The sequence below is a fragment of the Brachyhypopomus gauderio genome, chromosome 4 (genome assembly GCF_052324685.1).
Source record: "Brachyhypopomus gauderio isolate BG-103 chromosome 4, BGAUD_0.2, whole genome shotgun sequence".
Taxonomy (NCBI): Eukaryota; Metazoa; Chordata; class Actinopteri; order Gymnotiformes; family Hypopomidae; genus Brachyhypopomus; species Brachyhypopomus gauderio.
This window is the reverse complement of record NC_135214.1, coordinates 20,688,580-20,712,711: the sequence shown is the minus strand read 5'-3', so window position 1 is coordinate 20,712,711 and position 24,132 is coordinate 20,688,580. Positions and strand designations below refer to the sequence as shown.

At 44.7% G+C, this 24,132-nt stretch overlaps 1 protein-coding gene across 2 annotated transcripts in view; it reads right to left on the bottom strand.

Moving 5' to 3' along the window:
• The window catches only part of ralgps1 (Ral GEF with PH domain and SH3 binding motif 1), a 109,986-nt gene that overhangs the window by 79,337 nt on the left and 6,517 nt on the right, over window positions 1–24,132 (bottom strand). The window contains exons 2-8 of one of the 2 annotated variants that reach the window (XM_077002981.1): window positions 20,722–20,829; window positions 18,743–18,876; window positions 15,561–15,665; window positions 15,080–15,130; window positions 11,432–11,515; window positions 5,537–5,626; window positions 3,354–3,446 (exon numbers count right to left, since the gene is read on the bottom strand). In XM_077002981.1, coding sequence (XP_076859096.1) covers window positions 3,354–3,446; window positions 5,537–5,626; window positions 11,432–11,515; window positions 15,080–15,130; window positions 15,561–15,665; window positions 18,743–18,799 — 480 coding nt within the window. In that variant the 5' untranslated portion in view covers window positions 18,800–18,876; window positions 20,722–20,829. The remainder of the gene's footprint in view (window positions 1–3,353; window positions 3,447–5,536; window positions 5,627–11,431; window positions 11,516–15,079; window positions 15,131–15,560; window positions 15,666–18,742; window positions 18,877–20,721; window positions 20,830–24,132) is intronic. The other variant, XM_077002982.1, reaches the window with a different exon arrangement.

Below are 24,132 nucleotides of genomic sequence, written 5' to 3'. Positions count from 1 at the left end.
CAGTGAGAATGGTTCTGCTGATGGTGTTGGTGTTCAGTAAGCAGTGAGAATGGCTCTGCTGATGGTGTTGGTGTTCAGTAAGCAGTGAGAATGGCTCTGCTGATGGTGTTGGTGTTCAGTAAGCAGTGAGAATGGCTCTGCTGATGGTGTTGGTGTTCAGTAAGCAGTGAGAATGGCTCTGCTGATGGTGTTGGTGTTCAGTAAGCAGTGAGAATGGCTCTGCTGATGGTGTTGGTGTTCAGTAAGCAGTGAGAATGGCTCTGCTGATGGTGTTGGTGTTCAGTAAGCAGTGAGAATGGCTCTGCTGATGGTGTTGGTGTTCAGTAGGCAGTGAGAATGGCTCTGCTGATGGTGTTGGTGTTCAGTAAGCAGTGAGAATGGCTCTGCTGATGGTGATGGTGTTCAGTAAGCAGTGAGAATGGCTCTGCTGATGGTGTTGGTGTTCAGTAAGCAGTGAGAATGGTTCTGCTGATGGTGTTGGTGTTCAGTAAGCAGTGAGAATGGTTCTGCTGATGGTGTTGGTGTTCAGTAAACAGTGAGAATGGCTCTGCTGATGGTGTTGGTGTTCAGTAGGCAGTGAGAATGGCTCTGCTGATGGTGTTGGTGTTCAGTAAGCAGTGAGAATGGCTCTGCTGATGGTGTTGGTGTTCAGTAGGCAGTGAGAATGGCTCTGCTGATGGTGTTGGTGTTCAGTAAGCAGTGAGAATGGTTCTGCTGATGGTGTTCAGTAGGCAGTGAGAATGGCTCTGCTGATGGTGTTCAGTAGGCAGTGAGAATGGCTCTGCTGATGGTGTTGGTGTTCAGTAAGCAGTGAGAATGGCTCTGCTGATGGTGTTGGTGTTCAGTAGGCAGTGAGAATGGCTCTGCTGATGGTGTTGGTGTTCAGTAAGCAGTGAGAATGGCTCTGCTGATGGTGTTGGTGTTCAGTAAGCAGTGAGAATGGCTCTGCTGATGGTGTTGGTGTTCAGTAAGCAGTGAGAATGGCTCTGCTGATGGTGTTGGTGTTCAGTAAGCAGTGAGAATGGCTCTGCTGATGGTGTTGGTGTTCAGTAAGCAGTGAGAATGGCTCTGCTGATGGTGTTGGTGTTCAGTAAGCAGTGAGAATGGCTCTGCTGATGGTGTTTGTGTTCAGTAAGCAGTGAGAATGGCTCTGCTGATGGTGTTGGTGTTCAGTAAGCAGTGAGAATGGCTCTGCTGATAGTGTTGGTGTTCAGTAAGCAGTGAGAATGGCTCTGCTGATGGTGTTGGTGTTCAGTAAGCAGTGAGAATGGCTCTGCTGATGGTGTTGGTGTTCAGTAGGCAGTGAGAATGGCTCTGCTGATGGTGTTGGTGTTCAGTAAGCAGTGAGAATGGCTCTGCTGATGGTGATGGTGTTCAGTAAGCAGTGAGAATGGCTCTGCTGATGGTGTTGGTGTTCAGTAAGCAGTGAGAATGGTTCTGCTGATGGTGTTGGTGTTCAGTAAACAGTGAGAATGGCTCTGCTGATGGTGTTGGTGTTCAGTAAGCAGTGAGAATGGCTCTGCTGATGGTGTTGGTGTTCAGTAGGCAGTGAGAATGGCTCTGCTGATGGTGTTGGTGTTCAGTAAGCAGTGAGAATGGTTCTGCTGATGGTGTTCAATAGGCAGTGAGAATGGCTCTGCTGATGGTGTTCAGTAGGCAGTGAGAATGGCTCTGCTGATGGTGTTGGTGTTCAGTAAGCAGTGAGAATGGCTCTGCTGATGGTGTTGGTGTTCAGTAGGCAGTGAGAATGGCTCTGCTGATGGTGTTGGTGTTCAGTAAGCAGTGAGAATGGCTCTGCTGATGGTGTTGGTGTTCAGTAAGCAGTGAGAATGGCTCTGCTGATGGTGTTGGTGTTCAGTAAGCAGTGAGAATGGCTCTGCTGATGGTGTTGGTGTTCAGTAAGCAGTGAGAATGGCTCTGCTGATGGTGTTGGTGTTCAGTATGCAGTGAGAATGGCTCTGCTGATGGTGTTGGTGTTCAGTAGGCAGTGAGAATGGCTCTGCTGATGGTGTTGGTGTTCAGTAAGCAGTGAGAATGGCTCTGCTGATGGTGTTGGTGTTCAGTAAGCAGTGAGAATGGCTCTGCTGATGGTGTTGGTGTTCAGTAGGCAGTGAGAATGGCTCTGCTGAAGGTGTTGGTGTTCAGTAGGCAGTGAGAATGGCTCTGCTGATGGTGTTAGTGTTGGTGTTCAGTAGGCAGTGAGAATGGCTCTGCTGATGACCCTGGTCCATAGCTGCTTGTTTTAACCCTCTCAGTCCTTCCAGGTGGACATAGTTCATTTTCAACTCAAAGAGCTACAATGTTAAACACTTTTGCAGGTCATAAAGGGAAAGCCTGTACACTCTATGGTAAATATAACTGATTACAGCAACAGCATTAAGGGGTTACAGTCTAGACATGTGCCAGTTTCTATTAGTGACCAATTTTAGGACTTTCAAACTGTGGTGAAGGGATCAATTTTAAGCTTGAAAAATGAAAAAAAGTAAAAGATTCACTGGCAACTCTTTCCAAATGGCCCAAGCCCACTTAATGTTCTCAGAGATCTGGAAGGTATCCGGCATTGCTGACTGGCCTTGGTACGCTCAGAGGGGCCGTTCTGCCTGACGTCTGATCTAGATATCTGTGACTCAGATGAGAGGCAAACTTAAGGGCCCACTATTATTTCACTGACCGGATTAAATAATACTCAGGGTTTGATTGGTCTACTGGTGTTCCTCCTTGCTTTCTATTGCTCCTCAGATGGTGGCTATGTGTGTGTGTCATGAAGGTCAGTCACCCTCTACAGTCCCACGGGCCCCAACACAGAACATGTTTGTGTTCTTTCTGTAGCAAATTAACCTTCCTCAGGGCATTAGACAGAAAACAGAAAACTATGCCCAGGGCCCACATGGAGACCCCCTGATCCAGGATCCATGTGAAGGTCCAGATCCAGGTCTTCTTTATTCTTTAGTTATCTTTTACTGTTTTGTGACCTGTTCTCTGTGGTATGATGCAAAACAAGCTCTCAATTTCTACACCCATTGCACTGATCAAAATATTTCATGTTCTAGATATATTCTATTTTTTGTGCAGTATGTTTTTGAGCCTCTAGCATAGGACGGGACGTTCTCTAGCATACAGACATATGACAGTGAGTCATACAACATCCGAATCGCCAGACAACATGAGAAGAATGTAAATGTACTTTCGAGCTTAGGGACCATGACATCACGTTCATCATCATGAGCCTTCATCACCACGTTCAAATAAACAGCTGTCAGACAGATGAGAACTGCACTTCCTGCAGGACAGAATCAAGCTGCTACACTTGGTCTCGTAGCCGGTCAGATGTGGAAAAGGTGTCCCGTTCTTACCGCCCACGTCTTGCTGAGTCTGAAGATGGGCGCGCTCTGCAGGGCCGAGACCACCGACACCAGCGAGTGCAGGTTATTCAGATCCAGAAGCTTCTGCATGACCAAAAGACAAAACAAGCCCGTACAGATTAGCCACACTCCATTTACAGACATTCGCAACTTGTTTAAATGATGTAATGAACTTATTTCTATATCAAACAATGCAGAAAATCAATGAACAATGGTCAAACACAATCTGTCAGTGTAATCTGAAAATGCAAGAAACTTGTAAGGGCAGAATAAATGCACATTATATACACAGGTATCACATTACATTTTCTTTTCCATTTTCAGATTTCTTTTTGTTTCTCAATCCGTTCCTCAGTACCCGACTGACGGGCCACATTTTCTTCTATGTGTGTTCCTCAGACGTCCAAACCCAGCCATTAAGAACAGTGCCTATCCAGGCCAGGTGTAGTGGGAGCTGGTTACAGCAAAACGGAACCATCTGCTGTTCCCCAGAGACGCCTGAGAAAGTGGTTAAACGTATGAACAGCAGGAGACCAAAAGGAAGAAGGGATGTTTCACTCCAGCCTCGTCCATCTTCCCTAACAGCGGAGATCCATCCCTCTTTTCCTCCTGTTTTCATCCCTCTTTTCCTCCTGTTTTCATCCCTCTTTTCCTCCTGTTTTCATCCCTCTTTTCCTCCTGTTTTCATTTGCTTTGTTTTCCTCATTTACACACAGATGATGTCATACTGGCGCTCCACAGTGTGGGCTGAACTCCACGCCGGCTGGCGGTAATGGACAGGTGCCAGGAGCGCTCTCGCTGGGTTGCCCATTGGCGTGGCGGGAGGACGGCCCCCTGTGAGCTCAGCGAATCACATATGGTGCTTGAAAGGGGGCGGGGCTAAGCAAAGGGCCGCGTGTGATGGCGGCCAGGTGAGGCAGCGTGAGCGTCTGATGAGGAGGAGTGACTCGGTGGCTGGCCCTGCGTTTCACATCAGAGCAGCAAGCAGGATGATGGGTTTCCCAGGCGTGTGTCCCCCCCCTTGGGAAAGGGCATGTACGCAGGGGGGGGGCACTACAAAGAAACATTCAAACGGCTTCCAACTGGTTCCAAAAGGGCATCATAGCCACTAAAAATGATGCAAAGGGATGCATGCCATTTCTAGTGGTATATCAACATCAGATATGTCTTCTTACATTAATCTAATTTATATGTATTTAGTTTATATCTACTTCATGCATGGCTATGAACAGGAAAACAAACAAACCATTCAACAGATTCCACAGATTCCTCAAACGTGACACGAATGCCCACAGTGGTCATCTTGAATTAACCGCCCGAGTGAGCGGTTAGGATTTCGTTGACAAGTTGACAGGCGACCGTAAAACTGTGGGGTTTTTTTTTTCCACACTCTTTCCAACAAGCTGTGAAATTTTGCATTAAATCATGTTTCCCACATTTACAGCATAGCCTGAATGCCAAAAGAACAACCGCCCCAAAAAATAAAGAGACAAGAAAGAAGAAGGAAAACACGTAAAAATATATGTAACTTATTTTGTTTGTAGATTGTCACTTCTAAATCAGCAAAGAAAACTGATGAAATCAACAGCCATGTGGGCCAAGAACAGATCATCTGCAGGTCAAGTCCACATCAGGGACTTTGCAGGCTTCTTATTTCTAATGGGATCACGATGTGTGAAGCTTCACTGTCCGTCCTTGGTTCCTGACAGAAGGGGGAATGTTGCGCGCGTAAGCGCAGGTGAGAGAACTACCAGGTTATGCAGGCATCACGGTACGCTGCCAAACCTCGTCAGGGTAATACACCTTTTGATGTCCTCTGCTCTTTGTTATTAAACTGTGAGATATTTGAGCTGGCTCTAAGAAAGGCTGCTTTGTGGCAGTACCTTCAAACTGAATCTCAGAGGCTTTGTGAGGTAGTTCTAGAGTTCAGTGCCAGGTCTGCATGCTTTAAGTCCCACTTAGGAGTCCTGCTGAGACAGGCGGGACATTCTCATGTTTGCAGTAATAAGACACACGGTTGTTCCAACACAGGACCGTAAATCGAAACCAACATCCTGGATGTCAACAAATGGACATGGCTTGACCTCAAACAATTACAGGCTGAATTTCAGTGTGGTAAAATAAAACAAAGAAACTTAAAAGGTAACAAAAGACAGAGGATGAGATTTTCGCACCTTTGCAGTTTTGATGAAATGACCCAAAATTTCTGCTCGGATCTTCAAGGTCTGCGCCGTCAGGATCTCTCTCACCACCCAGAAACTGACCTGGACACAGGGAGAACACTGATGAGACATCTCCAGGCCTGCTAGACTGTGAGGCCACAGTGTGTGTCAGATCTTACACAAGCGTCAGTGCCAGATTATTCAACGAGTTTCCATTGTGTACAACAATACTGATTGTCTCGATTCTATACTTTTAAGAGAGGACCATCCTCAACTTTAGAACTGGAGTTGAAGGACGTTTTCATTTTCAAACTCAAACAGATGAAGATGGCTTACGTATGTTTTATAACATGTCTATAACACAGCGAGAGTGCTGCAGGACACTAGCTAAGCTTGGGCCCCTTGTTGCAATACTGCAGCTGTGATGCCTTCACAACCAGATGTGATTTCACACTGTAACTTCATCCACTGTCTTCCTTCCTAAATTATTATTCTGCATATCAGGTCTTTGTATTCTTAAAACTGCAGTTGACTTTATTGCAGTGCAGAAGCCTTATAGGATATATATAGGACACATGTGACCTATGGCAAATCAAACCCAGACATTTTAAATCTAATGACTTTAACAGCAGCAAAAGCACTGTATTTACTGTACAACCACTGCACTGAGAATTGCATAAAATGTAAATAAACTAAAAAATACTTTTTTTATATATTTATATCTAAGTGCCTATTATCTATGCTAGCACACAGAAGAACAGCAAAGCTGGTGAGGTCATTTGTGTACACTTACATCATCAAACGTCTAAGACAAATGATTGATTTAGAACTAAAGTTTACTTTCTGGAAGCAAATTTCAGATGTATGAAACCGCACTCAGACAGTAAAGAAGAAGTGATGTTCACAACAGTCACCCAGCACACTCAACCCAATCTGCACTGGTTCATCTGGGGATCACGGACTTGAACGGCTTCCAAACCAACCAAATCAACGACTGCAAATGAGAGTCAGGACACAAACGGAGCTCAGACAATGACTCGTTTAAGGGAACGTTAAACCATAAGCAAGGAGGTATCTTTGCTACACATGGGTTATGTATCCAGACAGGCCTGGGCTAGACAGAAGAAACGGGCTTCATCCATGAACCGTGGAGGACAGCACTTCCCCATAGACTTCAGGCAAACGACTAATAAGAAACGAATTATAAAAATGCTCTTGATGCATCACTGTAAACCTAAAATCCATCAGATTGCAAATGAAACCTAAGTAAGTAAAAAGTCACGCACCAGAACAGTCCAGTTCCAAGCTGTTCAGTTCTGATGAACAGCTGCTGTTGCCATGGCCACAGTGTTTGTTTACCCTGGCCCTTCCTCCCTTCACGTGTGATGCCCGTGATTGGTCCTCCCTTAACCGACAGCAGCGACCCACGCCGGGAGGCCAGAATCACATCAAACATATTCTTGAGTAAGTGCTGCTCCAGCTCCCCAAAGGGAAAGCACTGTAAATCCGCTTTACAACCCAAAGAATAAAATATATGGCATTCCTGACCCTGAATGCAATCCTTCATACACAGGTCTGCAAAAATAAGCGACAGTATGTAGGAAATGTCGGCTGACCAAAAGCAAACACAGAGGCCCTCCGGGCTGAAAGGGGGCATTGACGGCGTCAGGAGCTGCTTGACGGAAGACATCTATAATTTTACCACAAGCCCTTCTGCTATTAATGAGCTTGTAAATAATTTGAAAGTGTCAAATAATTTGAGACTACTGATAATATGTCATAAGGATCTTGTTGTAAAAAAGCAATAAAACCCAACTGCAACTGTCAAGTTCACTTCTCATGGTCCCTCAGGCAAATACACTTAATTTGGCCAAATTAAATAACTAAAGGGCATTAATTAAGTGGCATCATCTTAGACATGACTTATGCAGAAAGACCAAATTCATTAGTGCAATTAAACATAATCAATCATGTGTCACCCTGAATCTCTTTTGCAAAAGAGGAATAATTTCTGGGAGTAGTCACTGATTAATCGTCTAGCACTCGTCCTTGGACGTTTCAGAGGACATGTCCCATGTTTCAGAGGACATGTCCCAGGAAGAAACCCACCAGGACAAAATAAGGAATGGTAGTGTTGGTGGAAGTTGGCTTCAAACTGGGATGTAAGACTTTTTTAAATATGCACAACCTCAACATGTGAATCCAAGCACATCGTCAGTGGAGAAATGAGAAATATTTACCCTGCAATGATCAAAAGTAAAAAAAGTTGACTCTGAAGGCCTTCAGTGAATAATACAATTAAATACAAAGATCATAGAAATTAGTAAATCAGCACAACCACTAATGTGATTTAATACTGACTCAACAATTTTATAATGCGTTTAATCATATATGAAATCATGTTTTGGAGAAATCTGACAAGAACAAATTACAGCTTTAAAACTTTATAACCTTTCCTGTGACATTGTCATTAGTAGGGTTGCAGCGGTAACCGGTTTCATGGTATACCACGGTATTAAAATGCACGGTTATCATACCGTGTGTGTTTGCTTATTACTGGTAAAAGGCAAGCCAGCGGAGAAACTGACCCGCGCATGCGCAACTCCGCTCCGGTTCATCTACTCAGCACACAGCAGTGAGAATGGCAGAAAGTGTATCAGACTTAACAAATTTTTTAACAAAAAAAGGCTAAACTAATCAGTAGCTAAAATGACGTAATTGCAGTGGCCTCGCGCACTGTCGATTTGCGAGGTTGTGCACCATCGAATTTTGTAACTTCGCGCGTGCAATGAACAGTCATGTTTGCAGGGTTCATACACCTTTACAAGGTGGAATTAAAGCCCTTGTACGTCACCTTCAAGGTCCATTTCAATATTTCCCAGCACGTTAAACTTAATTAAGTTAAATATTTATACATATACTCAAAATAATTCACTTTTTATCACATTATTTTAATAGTTGTTTATTTTCAAAACGCCCAATCTTAACGTCTTCACGTTCTCTCATGTTTCATCCTGGAATTACAAGAGGCTCGTATTTGTTAACGTACTACAAGAGAACTGTGCGGAGTCGCGCGCTACGGTCACTAGTGAAAGTATAATCCTAGCTTACTAAGGTCCTTGCTTTCACTAGATTTGAAAGACGCCATTAATTAATGTTCATTTTCAAATTCTGACGTGCCTGTTTTTCATATGTTAAAACCAGACTCTGTGTGGAAGCCTTAAAATATAAATCTCTATTGTGAGGATCATGTCAGAAATAAATCCTCTCTTCCTGCAGTATCTGGTTATATTCTAACTTGGCAGTACAACGGACGTTTACAACAGTTGTTGATCAGACACTGACCCAGGCTCAGTTTATCAGATATTAAATAATTTAAACTTAAATAATTGTAGGCCTACTGAAATCCATGATTTAGGGTTCTCTAATTTTGCCGTATTTATATAAACAGGTGTTCCGCTTATTTTTTTAAGGAGACATTTTGTAAACAATAGTTCCAGGTTTCTACAATAAATAGTTCATTGAACAAAAAAAGCTTTTGTTAACAAACGCTCACGGATCAAATGGTCAGTTCTACAGCTACCTAAATCCCAAGGTGGTTGGGCATTGCCAAATTTCAAGTTTTATCATTGGGCTTGCACGTTACAAAACCTAAAACATTGGCTAAACACTGAAGGCCATCCATCCTGGTTATCTACGGAGGAATATCTAGTCTCACCGGTTAGGATCAAAGACTATTTGTTTTCTGGCATATCCCACTCCCAAAGCCTACTACGGCATGGTCCTATTATATCATATATGTTGAAAACTTTTAAGTTAGTTGAGAAGTACCTTGGTGTGGATATAACATGGCATAAAGACTCTCCGCTATGGTTAAACAGACGATTACTCACTGGAAATAAACAATTTACAACAGGCCCATGGACTAATAAAGGTATATTCGTATTGGAGGACATTAATGGTGAGGAATCACTATTAAGCTTTCAAGACTTAATTTCTCGGTACAACATTCCAAAGCACTCTTTTTTTTACTACCTCAGATTGAGATCTGCATTGAAATCCCAAAAAATCAATTGGGGAGCAGGACTAGAATATCACCCAATGATAGAATGGATACGGAAAACCCCTAGAAAAACCATGTCCTTTATATATTTATCCTTACTTTCTCATTCAAAAACAAAGATACATAACAGGAAAGATTGGGAAGCAGACCTCCCTCTCAATGATGTTGAGTTAGACTGGAAAGTCATATGGAAAAACGTTACGGCTTCTTCTAACAATCCGAATCACCAGTTTATACATTACAAAATGTGTCATAAAATGTATATAACACCACGGAAAAGGTACCAGATGGGATTAGCCACCCACCCCTACTGTACATTTTGTAATAACAATACCTTAGGTACTTTTATGCATACTTTCTGGAATTGTCCAGAAGTATCAACATTCTGGAATAAGGTAATTAGAACTCTCTCTTCATTAACGGACACTAATTTCCCAATAAGCCCGTCTCTGCATCTTTTACTTGATAGTTCTACTTTTCCTACGACAAAGAGAGTACGGAAAATCTGGTTGGCTGGCATGACGGCCGCTAAAAAGGTGATTGTTCAACGCTGGCTTCCGCCCCACTCGCTTTCCCATACACACTGGTTGCACTCTCTCTTAGATATTCTCTACTTAGAACTGTCTTCAGCTAGAGTCAATAGAGCACATCCGGATATACTGAGGATATGGCTAAATGTAATTGAAGATGCGAAAACTCTCCTTTTATCATGATCACTTTCTGTACATGGAATTTGTCTCTATATACATATTGTGCTAAGTGAGTGGTGGCTGGGTGGGAAGGGATAGTTATGGGTAACGTGAACTGGTTTTAGTGGGTTAAATGTGGGTGGGTGGGGTGGGGTGGGATGGGATTTAAAAAGAGAGATTTGTTTATACTGTTTGTTCCATCTGTTGTCTGGAAAATCCTCAATAAAAACTTGATAAAAAAAAAAAAAAAAAAAAAGCTTTTGTTGTAATTTCTTTAAGGGTCAGTGAATCTTCTAATAATATATGTAACAAACTGTGATACCGTGATACCACGGCATTTTCTGAGACGGTTATCATACCGTGAAAATCTCATACCGTTGCAACCCTAGTCATTAGATATAAAATATATCAATTGTGTGAATGAATGAATAAACCCACTGAAGGCAAATGACAACAACCATACATACAAAGAGTGTGTTCAGTTAGTGTAGTGATTTAAATGAGGTTTCAATGAGAAACTTCTAAGAAAAAGAGGCAAGTGAACTTTCCATGTAGCACATTTAGTCGCATCATAAATGCTGATCACTCGCTTTTCCTGATTAAGACACTTGAGAATGACTAGACTGATGAATTAAACTCACATTCAACTCCAGGGTCATAAAACTGCTCCTGAGCAGAAATGAACTGGTTTGATGAGGAAACCTCCAGCCAGATTGGCAACTGCAATGGGAACTTGCTGGAGCCCAAAGTCAGAGATCAGTGGAAAAGTACCACATCAGGAAACACAATTACCCCCACTGCTAACAGAAAAACTCTAAATGACCACATCAAGAGCTGGCTTGGACCCCCATTTTCTGGTATTAATGGTACAGAGCTTACTAGGCTGAACAAACCCAAATGCAAATTATACATGATTCTACTCTATACTAGATATCCATTAGTCTACTAAGCACACAGACTGGTGAAGAAAGCCAAGGGAAAGATTTTCAGAACACTTCTGGAAGCAAGCTAAGACTTCTTCAATTACCAGCACTCAAAAGTTTTACAAGCGTAAGGTTTTCGGGAAAGTCTCCCAAGCGGCAAGGTTAAGAGTGCAGTGGGCTTATGACAGATGGCACAGAGATTTAGCCTACAGAGAGACCCTGGACGCCTCACCTGGTTGAACCTCCGTGTGAAGGCCACCACGTTGGGTGCAAGACTGTGTTTCTCCTTCCTGTTCCATCCACAGCTGGCCAGCTCCTGAAACACAAACAAAACACACCAACATTCACTCCAGTCCTTAAATGTGCTATGAAATGTGTCTAATGCAGGTGATTTATTTTCAGTAGGGCTTTATTTTATTCTCTTCTGACGTTTCTATCCATCATCATGCCAAAGAGGCAGCAAGCTGTCAAGAAATCTGAAGTGCTGGAACTGGTCCCTCGTGTTTCCCTAATAAAATGTCCTTTGAAAATGTAGAGGACGTGATTCAGCGTTTCCAGGCCTCGGTGTCAGACCAGAAGTCGATGTCTTTTTTAAGGATTATTAGTGCTATCTGCTCTCAGAAGATGGAACATCTGCCTGGCAATTCGTGATCATAAACCAATAAAGAGTCTAGCTGAGGGCACGTGTTCCCATAAACATTTTCAATTTACTGTAAAATGTTCCATCCCAAACACTTTGTGATGTTACAGCTTTATGGAATATGTTATGGTTTGTAGACCCCTGATAGATGGCTCAGGTTCACGTAAGGTATGGCAGCACTGCATGTAACCATTAGGAGTTCAGTCTGAGAGGGGAAGAGTCAGCTGGAAACATTTACAAGTGTTTAAGTCGTGGTTTTCCAAGACCAGAGTTTCCATGTGGGTAAATAGATCCCTTTGCATATTGTTTCACATTACCGAGAATATTCCCGTCCTTTTCTTTTGCTGAATCACCATTTTCGGCCACACAACTTGATGCATGATTTGGAGTTATAGTACGTTCACCATAAACGTGCAATAGTGAGATGTGTGGCATTTCTGTTAGCCCTCTTTAGTTATCTTGAATACACAAAAGAACATTACCCGGAAGATGTTCCAGACTATACCAATAATGCATATGTGCATAATATTACTTCCTTTAAATGAAATTGTTCCAAATTAATATCCCATTTGATGTTATGTTATGTTATGTTATGTGAGGTCTCCATATCACTGTGTGTCACGGTGAGGCGGCCCCCTACCGGCCGCCTCCGTCCACAGCGGCTGTTGTTGTTGTTGTTTGGTGACGTCATGTGCGTCCCTCAGGTAGGCGGAGCCCGTGATCCGTCTCACCTGAGGGTCGTTTGTTTGCCTATATATGTCTTGTCTTTGTACCAGTTGACCGCTGGTCATTATATCCTTAATTTGGAGATAGTGCACGGGTTCTTGGTTTGCACACTTTCTATTAAACCATCCTTTTTCCCTGAGACTTGGCGTGATCGCTTCCTTTTCGTTGCTCACCCCTGCCCGTCACACTGTGATGATAAATTATGGGGAGACTCAGACAACAGTCTGTGGGAGGGCACTTCTACAATCCACCTGCTGCATCATACGCATTCATCCATTCAAAGAGGTCTTTTGTGAACGTTCTTTCATGTTCTTACTGCTAGTTCATTTATCCCAGTCGGCTACGTTTGGATTTAAATGCTACGGAGTGTGTGAGTGAAATGCTAGCGGTCAGCAAAGCTTCTCAGAGGCGAGCGCGAAGTTAATGTAGGGTCTCCAGTGTGGAATGAAACCACCTTCGCTGTCAGAAACGTCAGAGCAGGAAGGCCGGCGTGAAAGATACAAGGCCGTGCTTCCCTGATTTAGTAGTTGGTGAGGCCACAGTCAGCACCTTTAATATTAGCTCTGTTTCCAGTGGGAGCAGCTAGCACAGGCTAATGAATTCAGTGGGCTTCACAATGGAGTCAACACGAAGTGCTGTGAGGATTTAAAGAGGCAGATCGAATGAGACTGAAGGAGCGAGACTTGTATGGGTGGCAAATGTTGTTCACAGCAACCCTGCAGGACTCCACGAACACGGCGTGAAACGACTTTGGGCAGAAAAACGACATTTTGACCATAAAACTGCTGGCAGCGGAGCGGCCTGGAGCAGATGAACATGACAGCTCCGTAACTGCCTGGAAAATCATATTCATCCATGACGGATGAGGCTCCTGGGGACGAGGGCGTGATATCAGCACGCCGTTTCCTGAGCTCCACGCAGCCTCTTATTAACAGTTGGGAACGGGGCATGCGGTAAGGGCCCGGAGGTCTGGCGTTCCGACGGGCGTGGCTTTGCTCCGGCAGGAACCCGCCCTCCCCTGCTGATGCGTTTTCCAGCGGGGGGAAGAGGAGGTGCCCGAGCACGTTAAACACAGCAGCACGCTGGAGACGAGGGTGTGGACACAGAGGAGACGGCGTAAATGAGAGCTTCAGGGACACGACAGGCCATATCTGAGCCTTCCTACAGCACAGCTCAGATGTTGTGGCGGAGCGTAATTACTGCTGCAGAGATAAGAAAATAAAAAATATATACTATGCAGATATCATCCTTGTGCAGTGCTCTGAAAACATACTGTTCCTACCTAAAACACAATGTTCCATTGATTTGGGGATGTGTCCAAAAGTGACTACGAAAATGTAAGAAGTGAAAACAAAAATCAAGACCCAGTGAGGTTCTCCAGTTCACAGTTGTTTCCAGTCTGTTTAATTAGGGGCATCTGGAAAACATGTCAACCGTTTATCATCATTCTCAACGAACACTAGCATTCCTCACCTCACGAAAATCAGAAGACGGCATGAGGGAAAAAACAGCTAGACTCGCTCTCACTCAGTCATTCCAAATATGAGAATAACTCATCACGTCTGCTTCTCTCGGACGAGACGAGAAGAGCCGTGTGAGACCGTAACGAATGGTCTCAGTCAGAGAAAAGGGCCTTTATGATTACCAGACCCTGCTAAACATAGTCAGAATTACAGAGGAGAGAAAGACAACCAAGTGTAGAGTAGATAACATTCGAGCATGACATCATCGCCGGAAAGACTGTCTGGAAGAAACTGGCAGGCAATACAAGCTATTAATACTGATCCTTTACAAGACAAAACCGAGAGGCTGTTTTCCACTGTACTGCTTATTAAACTCCACTGCAAGGATAAAGGTCCATGCTGAAACCTTTGGTGCTTTGCGTTTTCCTATAAATGTGAAACTTACACCCACTCTTGCAAGCAAGGATGCTTTTTATAGCCAATTCATCTTCCCTGGCCTCATATCACTCAGTTTGAATTTCTGTCAAGATCTGCAGTGAGTTCAAATTCATCAGTAACTAAAATAAAAAACATATTTATGCATGGTGATCATACTAGATTTTTAATGGAAACTCTGATGTTCTAGTATCTAGTACATCAAAACCAAAACTATTATCTTCATCACAAAGTCTCTGCCTTCATAAAATCCTCGTGTTATGAGGAACCTTATAAAGGGTCTATATTTGGTCCTGGGGGAGGGGGGCAGCAGTGATTTAAGGGCCCCGGGGACTTGGGATTTGGGGGGTCCATGCAGAACTGAGTGGGCATGAAACAGAAGGAGGGAGGCGGTAATGCTAGCTACTGCGGCGCTAACGCTAGCTACTCCGGCAGGAACGCTGGCCGCACCAGAACACATGGATGCGTCCGGCCTGGCTCTCGCGGAGCTGGTAAAGAAAGGGCCGTGACTAGAATGCCGAATCACATGTCTGGAGTCTCCTTCTGCAGGTCTGTTCTAAAAAGTGCTGCGAGATGAGAAAGTGCTTCTGGGTGCCACACATATCCAGGACTTTACCTCAGGTTGGATTGCTTTGAACACAGGAGCATCCATCAAAGTGATCTGGCCCTTTCAAAAAAAGAAAGAGAGGACACAGCTTTTACAACCCAAAAGTGAAACAAACACCATATGCTGCTTAAAGATATCAGAAAGTCGCACTGCAGTTTCTTGAGTATGGACAAATTATTCACAGTCACTGGGCAAACCAAATTTACCATTCTAACTTGAATTTGGGGTGCTGAATTTACATTACATTAGGCTTTACATTAGGCTTTTATGAAACAAATTCAAATACATTTTCAAGAAAAACAATAAACACAACCACAACCCAGGTGTTAATGTTCTAAAGCATTTAGACTGCATACAGACTATATGCAGGATATGAGTGTGTGTGTGTGTGTGTGTGTGTGTGTGTGTGTGTGTGTGTGTGTGTGTGTGTGTGTGTGTGTGTGTGTGTGTGTGTGTGTGTGTGTGTGTGTGTGTGTGTGCAGCTACTCACAGCGAACTCCTCAGGTGTCACCCTGATCACGTCAAACACCACAGCGTCATAGCTCTTGGCCGAGTCCAAGCTCCGCCCATCCAGTGACTCCGAGCTGCTGCTGTCCTGCAAGTGCACAGAGATGAAACACAACAGGACACACAACACCAGATTGGTGTCTGCACACCGTTAATTACACCTCACATAACCGTGTCTTCCACGCGGCTCTGAGTATATGAGCAGGAATGCCTGGCGGGGTAAATATACAGACTCAGCTGGCTGTCTGAAGGAAAATGTCAGTGTTAGGAACGATGTGCAGGCGCTCCACACCTTCTCCAGGAGATGAACACCTGCATTTTGGATGCGTGCGTCATGTGGTTACAAATCAGGCTGCAGAAACAGAATGTGATGTGGAGGCCTGCAGGAACCCTCTGAATAAGTATTCACCGTGCAGGCTGATTTAACACACACTGCCCAAATGCTTGATCATCAAATAGATTGCAAGCAGATAGCTACGTCTGTACAATGCATCCATAATTTTAACGATTACTGCAATGTGCATTTAGTAGTGTTCTTCCAGTAACACAATGAAATCCATTTTTGGAATATCATATCCAAAGGTAAAAATAGACACTAGAATAGAGGAAGAGATATACAGTCACCCTAAGATAGATTGTCTCGATGACTAAGAAGAGTCTTGGAAGCTCTCCACATTATCTGAGCTCTGAACTTCAGCTGACTATTATCCTCTTCACACACACACACACACACACACACACACACACACACACACACACACACACACACACACACACACACACTTTTCATTAGAGGGGAATACATTAATTCGGCCCTCTCTTCTTTCACACATTCAGTCCAGCTCTTCGACCCGCACAGCAGGCCGTGAGAGACGAGTGCACTTCACACGACATTCAAGTGCAGAGAGAGCTCTCCTGGTGAACGTGCGATGGGCAGGTACAGCTGGACCTCACAGTGCTAGGCTAGGCCTTACAGTGTTAGGCTAGGCTAGGCCTCACAGTGCTAGACCAGACATCACAGTGCTAGGCTAGGCCTCACAGTGCTAGGCTAGGCTAGGCCTCACAGTGCTAGACCAGACATCACAGTGCTAGGCTAGGCCTCACAGTGCTAGACCAGACATCACAGTGCTAGGCTAGGCCTCACAGTGCTAGGCCAGGCCTCACAATGCTATGCTAGGCTAGGCCTCACAGTGCTAGACCAGACATCACAGTGCTAGGCCAGGCCTCACAGTGCTAGGCCAGGCCTCACAGTGCTAGGTTAGGTCTCACAGTGCTAGGCCAGGCCTCACAGTGCTAGGCCAGGCCTCACAGTGCTAGGCTAGGCCTCACAGTGCTAGGCTAGGCTAGGCCTCACAGTGCTAGACCAGACATCACAGTGCTAGGCTAGGCCTCACAGTGCTAGACCAGACATCACAGTGCTAGCCTAGGCCTCACAGTGCTAGGCCAGGCCTCACAGTGCTATGCTAGGCTAGGCCTCACAGTGCTAGACTAGGCCTCACAGTGCTAGGCCAGGCCAGACCTCACAGTGCTAGGTAAGGTCTCACAGTGCTAGGCCAGGCCTCATAGTGCACAACAGACACATTGTTATATGTAGTATTCAGCAACAAATATATGTGCATTGTGTGCAAGAATCCTAGGTGTAAGCCAGTGGGGAACCGTCAGGGCCCTCTACGCCCTCTCAGAGGGCCTAAAATATTCTTAAAACATAAATATATATAATATAATTTATCCAATTTTATTTTATCTACTTACAGTTTGACAATCGACATCTAAACAATTATAAAAATATAAGCAAATAAATTATTCAACCATAATTATGTATTAAATTATTCAACCATAATTATTATTCAATTATGTGATGCCCGCTGTTCGTTTACAGAGGGCCTGGCAGTTATAATTCAGCAATACCAGTTTCAAATGACAGTAAAATTGACCAATCATATCTTCCGTCTTAGTGGGCGGGCTTAACTGTATGATAATTTCCGCCCGCTGTGGCGACGCTAGCTGTCGTTAGCGTACCACCACTAGCTAGTTTCGATTCAGGCCTTTGACGTCCTCGTGCGCGTTGTTTACATATTCCTCTCCCGAGGAACACGGAGCTGTGAACCTTATTTTGTTGGAACCTTATTTTTGTTAAGAAGTTATCTAGTACAGATACTATTGTTTATTGCGTGTCTAAAGCTGTACTGTCATCTCAGTTTTTTTTTCTTTATTGCAGTTAATTAGGAGAGGAAACACTTTTTTTTCGGGGGGGATGGGAACGGGCCCAGGTTTAATGGTCACAGTTCGCTACTGGTGTAAGCACACCTTTACACCTTTATATCCTCAGAAATGCACACACGCTTAACTGATGAGTGTGAAAGGAGGAATGATGACGATTTTTCTGGTATATAGACCGATAAACATTTACGACATTTAGCAGACACTCATATCCAGAGCGACTAAACTTATGTCCATGAGAGCTGCCATTTCAGTTCTAATGCAGTGCTTCCTAGAAGCGAAATAAAAATAACCTGGAATACGCATTAAACTGACACTAAATGGAGCTGGAGAGTTTCTGCTTAAAACAGCCCCAGGTTACTGACCATAAGAAAGACCACAATGGAGGTTCTGTACGCTTGTCCGATGGGTGATCTAAGGAAAGCTTATGCATTACATGTATGTGTTTACCAGGCACTTCAATATGTAAAATAATAATAAAAAACATTTTTAAACAACACTGAAAAAGCTGTAATTTTGTTTAGAATTTCCCATTCCAAGTGCGCTGCTGGGCATTTGAACACAGTGAGGACGTGTGCGGGGTACCTGAACACAGTGAGGACGTGTGCGGGGTACCTGAACACGGTGAGGACGTGTGTGGGGTACCTGAACACGGTGAGGACATGTGCGGGGGACCTGAACACAGTGAGGACGTGTGCGGGGGACCTGAACACAGTGAGGACGTGTGCGGGGGACCTGAACACAGTGAGGACGTGTGCGGGGGACCTGAACACAGTGAGGACGTGTGTGGGGTACCTGAACACAGTGAGGACGTGTGCGGGGGACCTGAACACAGTGAGGACGTGTGTGGGGGACCTGAACACAGTGAGGACGTGTGTGGGGTACCTGAACACAGTGAGGACGTGTGCGGGGGACCTGAACACAGTGAGGACGTGTGCGGGGTACCTGGGTGGTGGCGGAGGTGATGCTGACGTTGGCACAGAGCCCATTCCTCCTGTACATGCTCCCAGACAGGTGAGGAGACGCAGCTCACAGCAGACCTCAGCTGCTCAACGCCCCACGCTCCTGCTCGGCCATCCCTGGAAGAACAAACAACACATCGTCCATTCATTTGATCAGACTAGACTAACTGAAGAAATAAAGCTAAAGAGTTAAAATTGTTATAATGCTTCTAAATGTGCACCTTAGTTTAAGGATAAGATTTCTTGAAGTCAGCATGTACTCAGCATTGTGAAATACAAAAAAGAGCAAATATATGCAGTGATTAAGATGTCCAGCAGAGGGCGGGCTTCTCCACCAGAGCAGGCGCTCTCCCTCCTCCTCACGCCTCCTCCTGCTGCGTCTGCCCCACATTCAGCAGGACGGCCATTTCTCATCCCAGTGTACCACGTCTCCTCTCTGTCCCCCCCCCCACCACCACCACCCCCACCCCCACCCCCAACACCCCCACCACGCCTGCTGATCGGCAGTGCCGCTCTATTCACTGCACGGCACAGACACCCCGGACGGGAATGTCTACGGTGTTCGCTACATTCAACCCACCCCCCCCACACCCCCCCCGTCACCCGTTACACTCCTTGTTAGCACTGAATAAGACAGAAGTGAGGTATAGAGGTGTGACGTGTGTCTCACTCACCAGCCAGAAGAGCCAGCTCAGCACTGCATAAAGGGGGAGGACGGGGTAAAACACAGAGGGACAGTCCACATACTACAGACCCAGAAACCCAGGGAGAAACGTGTCTGTGTGCCATGAATAGATGGAGGTTTATTACTGGGTTCTTTATTCAGCTACGTGTTCCATTTAATTAACACTTCCATCTCCTTCAGAGACAACAACACACAACCAGCCACCTCACCAGTGCATAACGCATATTTTAGCTTTAACAGGCTAGCATTAAGACATCACATTCAGAAGTAACTGTATAAATGAATACATAATACTGTATAATCCTGTGATTAACACTACATTATCAAGGACAAAGATATGTTACTCTGTAGCCTACTGTGCAAGTCTCCATGGGACAATCATGCACTAATTAAGTCTTGTGGTCAGTGGGGATTCTTTGTCCAAAAAATATATCATAACACTATCTTAATAAGCATAACAAATATCACCTAATAAAAGTACTACTTCAAAAGCAGGGAGGGCTGTTAGCGTGGGGACGGGCTCGTGTGCGTTACGTCTCGCCTGCGTTACGTCTCGCGTGCGTTATGTCTTGCGTGCGTTAGGCCTCGCGTGCGTTAGGCCTCGCGTGCGTTAGGCCACGCCTGCGTTAAGCGAGGTAAATGAATAGGGTGCAAGACCAATCAGGCATCTGCTTAAGCCCCTCCCACTTTTCTCCTGGACTCAGAGGTGGAAACATGTGACACTCTGCGTATGCAGGGAAAGTATGCCTGGGGCACCGGCGTCCCGTTATAGTACCACACTCACTCAGAGGCTGCAGGCTACTGGGCTTACTGGACCTACTTGCTTTGGAGTCAATTACGAGTCCTGCTAAAGTTCTACTGGCTGGTGAGAGGGGACGTGAGATGGCGGCTGCCTCGGTCACTGGTGCTGCAGACTCCTTGCTGCTGGCTTTGGTAGGTCTGCACATTCAGGCCCTACAGATGGTCCTGCTACATAACATGATTGTTCCAGTCATGGTGGGTTATGTGCTAGTGATAATCTGACTCTTCAAAGCTAACCTCTCTGCCCTTTAGATGGGTGGTCCGCTTATAAGATATCAACATGCTTAAAATTCACTAGTAATAACCTGTAAATTACATAACACACACACACACACACACACACACACACACACACACACACACATTTGGACTTTGGTCCACAGGTCAGAGTGCTGCAGTGGTCTTATCTTACACAGAGGGAGTAACTCCGTGTGGACGGGTTCTGATCCGTGCCTGCTTCTCTCTGCTCCACTTACCCATTTTGGATCTCCGCATGGCCCGATCCTCACATGGCTTGCATCCACACAGTAACACAGCTCAGACCTGGGGCCAGTCCTTTCTCTTCAGAGGCCCCTTAAGCACCACTGCAAGATATGCAGACAGAAAAGCTCGAGGTAGCCACAGAATGCTCACGTTTAGTTGATTCAAACACAAAACAGACTCGTTCTCTCACCCAAGATTTCTATTACCTTTTCCATTACCGTTAAATTCTGTGATCATTGCCAAATCGTGATACTTCACATTACTAAAGCAACACAGACCATTCTGAGGTGCGAACATGTCCTCACTGTCTGCATTGGCAGCTGCTAATTTCATTTGGGGGCCATTCAATTGCTCGTTTTCCAGCTGATACACATAAAACATCCTTGCTAGGAAAAAAGATGTGAAAATATAGGCAAGTATTATCAAAGATGTCAACCGATGCTGGTGCGTTTTGGGCTCAAATGTGGATGGTGTGCACCATAGTGATAGGATGACCATACTTTAATCTGGGGGTGTTGCATGTTGCTTGTGTACATTGTGATGAAGAACAGGGCTTGTGTACATTGTGATGAAGAACAGGGCTGCCCTCACTGACTCAGGGGTTACCTCACACGCAGCGGCGTGCACAGTGCCCTAGTGCATGTACATGCACCTTTGTGCCAGTTATTTTAGTGTTAATAAATTTACATGTAGCATATCTAGATCGGCTGGTTAGGGGATAGGGTTACACACAGCCAATGAAGGACCTCTGTCAGAAACGTCCTGTTTCTCTGAAAAATGTGTGTACTTTACTACAATGTTTTATATCTCTCTCTATATATATTTATATATATATACACCCAGCCACTTTATGAGGTACACCTGTCCAACTGCTCATTAACGCAAATGTCTAATCAGCCAATCACATGGCAGCAATTCAATGCATTTAGGCATGTAGACATGGCCATGACGATCTGCTGCAGATCAAACCGAGTATCAGAATGGAGAAGAAAGGTGATTTAAGTGACTTTGAACGTGGCATGGTTGTTGGTGCCAGACGGGCTGGTCTGAGTATTTCAGAAACTGCTGATCTACTGGGATTTTCACACACAACCATCTCTAGTGTTTACAGAGAATGGTCTGAAAAAGAGCAGCAGTTCTGTGGGCACAATTGCTTTGCTGATTCCAGATGTCAGAGGAGAATGGCCAGACTGGTTTGAGCTGATAGAACGGCAACAGTAACTCAAATAACCAGTCGTTACAACTGAAGCATACAGAAGAGCATCTCTGAACACACAACACGTCCAATCTTGAGGTGGATGGGCTACAGCAGCAGAAGACCACACCGGGTGCCACTCCTGTCAGCTAAGAACAGGAAACTGAGGCTACAATTCATACAGGCTCACCAAAATTGGACAATATAAGATTGCAAAAACGTTGTCTGGTCTGATGAGTCTCGATTTCTGCTGTGATATTTGGATGGTAGGGTCAGAATCTCAACAACATGAAAGCATGGATCCATCCTGTCTTGTATCAACGGTTCAGGCTAGTGGTGGTCGTGCAATGGTGTGGAAGATATTTTCCTGGCACACTTTGGGCCCATTAGTACCAATTGAGCATGGTGTCAACTCTACAGCCTACACGTATTGTTGCTGATCATGTCCATCCCTTTATGACCACAGCGTACCCATCTTCTGATGGCTACTTCTAGCAGGATAACGCACCATGTCATAAAGTGTGAATCATCCCATACTGATTTCTTGAACACGATGTTTCCAACAACAACAACATGTTTCCAGTACCTTGTTGAATCTATGCCATGAAGTATTAATGCAGTTCTGAAGGCAAAAGGGGGTCCATCCCGGTACCAGCAAGGTGTAATAAAGTGGCCAGTGAGTGTATATGCGCAGGCCAAAACTGTGTGCTCGTGATCATTTCAAATGCGCCCAATCCCCCACACAGAAGCCACTGTAAACTCTTAAATTCAAGCACATGTCAGCATGCAGGGAGGAGCTGGATCAGGAGAAAGAAATGGCGGATTGTGCTCTAGCAGTTATAAGGGAGTGGAGACACTCCAGTTGAGACACTCCAGTGGAGACACAGCGTGTATCCAGGAGTAAGAATGGAGCAGAAGCAGGATGAGTGGCCGCTGCTCATGTGGAGAACATCACAACACCAACAGCTTCCTGCTGGCCTTCGCCCAGCCCGGGCTGAGCAGAACGGATGCTGGACTGCGGATCGAATCCGAGCTCCAGGCGCGGCAGAGTCGTTGAGAAGACCTGAACCGACCCGAGAATTGTTCATTCTGCCGTTTTTAGAGTGGAGTCACACACATGGAGCTGACAGATCACAGCAGCATCATCGAACAGCTTGTCCGCTGTCTGCCAGACATCTCAAGCACAGGAGAGACACAGCACATTAGTGTGGATGGATTCTTGGAAAAGGCCAAAATCCAGATGTGCACCAGCTGGACTAGCAGGACGATGAAGGCCTAGTAGTAGATGCCCCCTCTTTAGAGAGTCAAGCTCCAGAGAACTGAGTGCGGCGCCCTCTGCTGTCCTGACTGTCAAATACCATCTCCGAGCTGCAGGAGGATGTGCACAACGCAGGACCTCAACTCCAACATAGCCATCATAAATGAAAACGAGTCCACTGGGCACGTGTACTCAACACTCTCCAAAATCTTTTCCTTTCAGCCACTTGGCAATGCAAATATAATATACAGTAAAGCTGCAAGAGGAATTGCTGGAGTATTCGTGTATTTTTACACACAGAACTTAGGAAGAGTCCCTTTAGCAAAACAAAAGAGTTAAAACGTGAATATTTTGAGTGAAAAATAAAGCAATGTGACATGCGGGGAAAAGTTCATGTGAAGCTTCTTGTCCCAAACGTCACCCCTGGCTAGGCCTGTCACGATAAGAAAATTTTCAGAACGATATATTGTCCCAGAAATGATTGCGATAAACAATAATATTGTCATTTTAAAGTGTCATTATAGAATTTTTTCTTGCTTCTGGGCTCCCCAAAGGAGCTTTAAGATAATGTGCCACAATAATAATATAGTAGCATAATAATACAATTACACCAGTTTGCAGTAATGTATTGTAAAGCTCATGTATGGGGTCATATTTGAGCTTGACCACATATCTGTAGTGGCAGAGTAAAATGAGATGTCTTTAATCTCCTTCAGAACGCCATCTTTCATTTCATTATATAAGGTTGGAATGGCAGTTTGGGAGATATAGGTTTTCTTTGGCGGTTCATACTGCTTGTCAAATCTTTGCAGCATGTTTATAAATGTTTTATTTTCGACCGTATTTAACGATTCGCGAGGTCGTGCACCTCTCGACTTTTGTAACTTCGCGCGCGTGGCACCTCAGCGCAATGAACAAAGTCATGTTTGCCGGGTTCATACACCTTTATAA